The sequence below is a fragment of the Nanorana parkeri genome, unplaced genomic scaffold, assembly GCF_000935625.1.
Source record: "Nanorana parkeri isolate BGI_ZX_2015 unplaced genomic scaffold, ASM93562v1 scaffold1106, whole genome shotgun sequence".
NCBI classification, from domain to species: Eukaryota; Metazoa; Chordata; class Amphibia; order Anura; family Dicroglossidae; genus Nanorana; species Nanorana parkeri.
In genome coordinates this window covers 464,691-471,009 of record NW_017307374.1, presented here as the reverse complement: position 1 = coordinate 471,009, position 6,319 = coordinate 464,691, and the positions used below count along the sequence as shown (strand labels likewise).

At 40.9% G+C, this 6,319-nt stretch overlaps 1 protein-coding gene across 3 annotated transcripts in view; it reads right to left on the bottom strand.

Moving 5' to 3' along the window:
• The window catches only part of CACNA1G (calcium voltage-gated channel subunit alpha1 G), a 166,546-nt gene that overhangs the window by 19,346 nt on the left and 140,881 nt on the right, over positions 1-6,319 (bottom strand). Inside the window, exons 25-26 of one of the 3 annotated variants that reach the window (XM_018567867.1) lie at positions 5,978-6,191; positions 1,902-1,952 (exon numbers count right to left, since the gene is read on the bottom strand). In XM_018567867.1, the coding sequence (XP_018423369.1) occupies positions 1,902-1,952; positions 5,978-6,191 (265 nt within the window). The remainder of the gene's footprint in view (positions 1-1,901; positions 1,953-5,977; positions 6,192-6,319) is intronic. The other 2 variants (XM_018567868.1, XM_018567869.1) reach the window with 2 other exon arrangements.

The window sequence follows — 6,319 nt, the reverse complement described above, 5'->3', positions numbered from 1 at the left end:
TTTCACTTTACGAATAACAAAACAATGTGTACAGAGATAACTTCAACGGAAGTGTGTGTCCCAAACGAAACTTACGAACATCCTATGGATAGACTTGTCGAAGAAGAGATGAGAATGCAAAGAACAGAATGAAAAGCACAGAAAACATTGTGCACTGTGGGATATCAATACTGAAAGTGATAATGGATTGGCCACGGGATGGGGGTGTGTTGGTTAAGGAACTCCAGCCAAAAAACACACTTAACAGCTAGTATGATGTGAATGCAAAATGTATCTGCTAAGGCTCAGACAATCTTTATATATAATGTCTACTTTTGCAGCTCTGTTGATCTAGATTTGGGAAGTTCCTCTGGCAATTTCCTCCATATTCTGCTGCTTGATAGAGTTTGGAGATGGCTGCATGGACCTCGGGGGAGGAGCCACCAGGGGCTCCGTTAGAGAGAATTTTCCTCATTCCTGTTCTGGTAAATGTTTTTAGCAGATAGGAAGTGGAGAAAAATCTGCAACAGGGACACAGACAGCCATACAAATCTGATAGAGGTTCTAACCCTACTCTACTTCCGTCAATGTTGTTGTTGGACAATTGCCTTTACTTCCTGTCTGTTGAAACCAATATCACCAGGATGAAAAGTGAAGGTAAATCTGTCTAAAGGAAGCCAAAATAGCAGTAAAAACCAGACCAAGGTCACACTGTGTTCAAAAAAAATAAGTTTTTGTCTGGACTTGCAATTTAAAGGAAACCCCTACTGGGAAAACATACAGGGTCTGCTGTTGCTGACCTTCTACTTAATATGCCATAGATCCTTCCATAACTGAAGCATTTACTAACACTTCAGCTCAACGAATCATAAGCAGGAAGTGCCGGCAACACACTTCGTAGCGAATGTGGTCCTTGGCTGTGATATCAACATGGAAAACTTGATGGTGGTGGGACTCTGGTCCAGAACCATTCATGTAACACAAGGCAGACATCAACTGCACTGTGTGTTTTAACTAGCAATGTTCAGATGGGTCATACTACTACTGAAAATGGCTGCCTCCGACTGAAGAGAAGCCTCGGTAATGGTGGGCAACACTCTTTCGTCTCCCTAGGTGCATTAGAAGCAGATTTCTCCGTTTTGATTGGCTTTCTGGCTGTGAACTTACTTTTGTGTAGGAAAGCTGGGAGAGATCTCCCACCTACAGTATAGTTATAAGAGATTGAACTCAGCCTTTTAGCCAAGCTACTGTTGTCACAGGCTTAGGCTTAAACTACTTCTGAAGAAAATGCAAGATAGAGAGCCCGACCCATAGATATTAGTGTCACCTGTTCCCTATGAGTACAGTATGTTCACAACACAAGGCAATGAACAAAATGTCACAGCTGTGCTGATGGGTGTGTAGCCCCATCACCTTTTGTGAGGTGGCTACTAGAAATTTAGTGATTGCTAGAGCTGTAGTGGGGTGATAACTGGTTAAACTAGATGGACCTGTGTCTTTATTACACCTTAACAACTTTATAACTAAAAAAGTAAAGTTTAAATGGAGTGACCCTTTAAGCTGCCTAAAATATAATTCAACCCAAAACACGAAGGCATGATAAACCACTAGCCAGCTTTTTGGCCATGATTAGGTATCAATATTCACCTTGACACACAGTGCTAACAGATGTACAGAACAATTTACCCTAAACTTTACAAAACAATTGTATTTGAGGAAAGTATAATCCCTTCCTCTTAATTTTGATTTACAGTGAATCATTTTATCGTTATGTATTTTTTTTTACACCAAGATGGGATGTGTGAGCCAATGAGACCAACAAAACAAGACGTCACACTGTTTAGTGGACTTCTGACATCAGACAGCAATTAGTCACATGACACCGCCACCGTGCTGGGACAATACACCAGATCTGCCAGTACCTGTAGTTGGACTGGCTGAGTGCTCCAACATTATACCATCCAGCATTAGATCTAAAAGAATGAAATTCTGTTAATTACTACAGCACCGGAAATACACCCTGATCTTCCTTCCGGTCAAATCTTTGCCACCGAAAAAAACAAAATATATTTTTTTGAAATTGATCCCCAGTAAGTAATTCCATCAGAAAAAAAAAATGATAACATCTGAATGGATCTTGGGGTGTTTTTATATGTTTTAATATATTTGTATTGAATACAAAATTAAGGTGAAGAAGGGAAAAGTAATGAAAAGATAAACTGGCTCAAGGAATAGGTAAAGGAGAGCTCGTGCCTTCATATGTAAAAGCAATATATCAAGCGTTTCACGAGCTATTTTAAAAACAAAAAATAAAAAAAACATAAAAAGAACACAAAAATATGTTTTGTCTCTATTTCCTTGAGTCAAAAGAAATAAAAAGTATTTTTTTTCTAGTTAATTGTTCAATCAAGGTGGAATTGGAAGTCATTTTAGTTAAAAAAAATAAAAAAAAAAAAAAAAGGAAAAAAACAGCCCCTAACTGTAGTACTAAGTGAGTTCTTTACGCTTACCTCACTTTTCTGAGGTTAAAGTAATCTCTTTATTTGTTTTTAATTATGCCTCTTGACACCTGCCATCGGTGCCGGGAGTGCCTTGGTTCTCAACTGGTGGGTCGTGACCCAAAAGTGGGTCGCGACCCCGTGCTCAGTGTGTCACCGCATGCCTCCCACTTTTCTAGGTGAGAGGCTCCTCGGCCTCCCCCTAGCACAGCACTGTCAGTTCTCACGCCAAGCAGCCATTCAAAATATGCTGCCCGGTGCTGAGTGTCGACTTAAGGTGGCATGGGATGTCGCTATGGCCGCGAGGCATTCTGGCTCCCGACACCTCTACGGGGCACGCAAGGAAGCTGTACAAGCAATGCACATATGAATGGAACTCTGTCGCACCACAGCAGCCCACACCGGACCCCGGGTTGAGGATCCACTCCAGTTCTCATAAGGTAGGGATACTGGGAGGACCTTAAAAAAAATTAAAATTTTTTGGAGTGTGTGTGTGTGAGATTGTCTGTGAGTGTGTGAGATTGTGCCTGTTGTTGTGTATATATGTCATTGTTTTTGAGGGCCTGTTCACACTAGTATAGTGCATTAATCGCATAGCACAGTGCAATTAACTCACTGTACCACGCAATCGCACCTACCGTGCATTTTTGTCTGGGAGGTGTGTTGCGTTGCCATTTATTTGAATGGTACCCCAAACGTACCTCCCACCCACAGTTCGTATGCCCGCACCAGAACGCGTGGTACCCTAATGTCGTGCGTTCCAATGCAGTGCGACTTGGGTCATGATTAATGACCAAGGACAAATGTGGGTCCTGAGGTTACACAGGTTGAGAACCACTGCTTTAGTGTGCTGTCAACACAAACCCAGAGGATATAATATGACACAGTTTCAGCTGCAGAGAGGAGTAACTGCAGTTTTCTGTCAATCACCTCCATCGTCTCTACAGTCAGGGCAGAAACCCCCACTGATAGCTTGGTGTGAAATGTTAACTGCTGTGCCGGGAATAATTAAAATGAATTATAATGATTTATAATTATAATAATGTAATGAATTAGTAAAAATAAATTTTGCTATTTTTTCTACAGATATTTACATTATATGGTGTAGAAATCCAAAAATGATTTGGAAGAAATCCAGAAATTATATGGAGTAGAAAACCAAAGCAAAAAAAGTCTGGAGGAATTAAAAGCTGCCAATAGCAACCCATCGGTAGTTTGAATTTATTTTCTAGGACATAAAGCAAAGTTTCCTTTGATTTATCATCTAAATGGATTTATTTCTAATCCTATTTTCTACTCTTCTCTAGAAAATTGACAGCTGTTTTCTTCTTGCTTGCCTAGGGCAATACGATGCTTTCCTCCATATGTAAGCATGAATCTGCTGAGCTTTAACAAACATCTTTAACAAAGTAGAAGGCCACCCATCCAAGGGTTGCAAAAATAAATAGCAAAAAATTCCCTCTGTCTAATTAAATTTGTTTTTTGTTTTGCATGCTTAATGCTTTAACTCCACTTTCAGCTCTACTGACTAATATGCATCATTGGTCCATGCTTTCTGATCCTGTACATGCACAATAGTATAACATGTTCATTGTCTGGTCATTAATTGCTGGTGGTTCGTTTCTGAATACGTTATTTTTCTATTTGTAATTAGTAGAAAGCATGTTTTACTATCGGATGCATACTACGGTAGCATTTGCAAGATTCATTGATATGTAAGGAGAAAGATTCTCGATTGTTTAGTCGTGTTAAATGTGCAATGCCTCGCAGTTTCTTTTATTATTTCGATTCACACAACTGGAATAAATGGTTCACCAAAAGCTGAAGGCTATTGAACATGTTATAGATTACAACTGACGGCACAATCAGGTTCATGTAAGGTTTGAGGTACTAGAAGATCTAGAGACAAATCTTTGGAAGGACCCCGTTCAGCCTCTGGATTGTTAAAGTGACACTAAACTCAGGAGTTAAATCTTAAAAATACATTGAAGTACCTTAACTATTAACAAAAATGTATCTTATTTGTGTATCACTTGGCTGTAGATCCTCCAATCATCTCTGAATTGGTGCTGACACTGCCCTTCCTTCTGGAGGGGGGTTACTTTTGTTCCCCGTGGTCTCTGTGTGTGTTGTATAGTAGTCACTTCTCCAAGCTCACTCCCGGGATGGACTACAATCTCAATTCAAATTAGTAAACTAAACATGAGATTGTAGTCCATCCCGGGAGTGAGCTTGGAGCAGTGACTACTTTACAACACACGCATGGACCATAGGGAACAAAAGTAGCCCCCCTCCAGAAGGAGGGACGGTGTCAGCACCAATTCAGCAATGATTTGAGAATCTACAGCCGAGTGATACACAAAAAGGATATTTTTTTTGTATTAGTTAAGGTACCTGAATGTGTTTTTCAGATTTAACTCCTGAGTTTAGTGTCACTTTAATGGGAGCTATCAGTATATAAGACCACATGCTATCCTGTCCGGCCTGCTCCTCTGAAGTCATAACAGCATAAGAAGTCCTGAAGTACACTGCAGAAACTACTGCTCCAGGATGCCAAGGCAGATGACCATGAGACCAAATAGCTGGCCATGTGATTCTGTGATCTCTGTTAAAATGGGGGGACCCAGTGCAGATTGGGTGATCTTGGAGGAGTGGCATTGTATCAAAAATAAATATCTACATGCAGTTATGTATTCATTAACAAATTCTGAAATGCTTTTTCAAAAGCAGCTATTGGAAGTACCTGAATTTGACTTAAAATACGCCCCCTTTAATCCCCTACATAGCAGAAATCAGACTAGAAGAGGGAGAGGCAGCCCCGAGAGCAAATCAAGTGTGCTGCAGGCACATGCATTAGGGATGGCCTCAGTAGTGTTCTGCTGCATTTTGACTGTCCAATCCCAGGCTGGGGCGGGAAGGTGACCAAGTTATATTGCTTAACTTTAGTAGAGATATGAAGTGAGGTCACCAACTTTTCTTGGCTGTCTGGCATGGCAATCTTAGTGCTGCATGTACAGAAAAACTAATCGTTTGGCAGGTTAGTCCTGTAATCTGTGCTGGTATTGGGAAGATCCATTAATCTAAACTCTAATCTCCTTCAGCAAAGATCATGTAACTGAACACCATTTATGAGCTTATTGGATCAAGGTGGTAGGTATAGCGTGGAATGCTGTTTCAGTAAATCCATTACAAAGAGCTGAGTAAGGCCTTCAAATTTCTTTTCATGGCATAGAAGAGGGCCGAAGAAGAACATTTGGTCATAAAACAGTCTTTCAGAGAACCATTTGCCAGAGAGAGAATTTAAAATAACAAAATGGAGGACCCCTGGTTACTGCAAGGGATTGCTCTATCTTTCCCCTGACAACCAGCTAGAATACTACCTATCCATGCACAGGTAGTCTACAGTATCCATGCTTCTAGTAAGCGGCCACCTTAGCTGGCTAGTGCGTGCCTGTCATAGGTCAAGCAGCACACAGAGAATTGTTTTAAAGACTACCGACCGGCCAGTTCTTTCTCCTTACTCCTTCTCTTTTTCTCCATCCTGCGCAGCCTCTTCTCTTCCCGTCTCTTGGCCTCCTCTTCCTCTTGGTGCTGTCGGCATTTGTGAAAATTCTCCACCACAACCCCAACAAACATGTTCAGGACAAAGAAAGCCACAATCAGCAGGAAAGATATGAAGTAAAGCAACATCCAGGGGTTGGAATTCATGACTGGCTGAAAAGAATAGACATTATTGGCATTACATAGGAGAGGAAGGGTGGAGTATCATGTGATGACCCCAACCAGATACTCTTACATGGTCATATTTCAATTCTTGGAAGTGGCTGACAGGTTTAATTGCC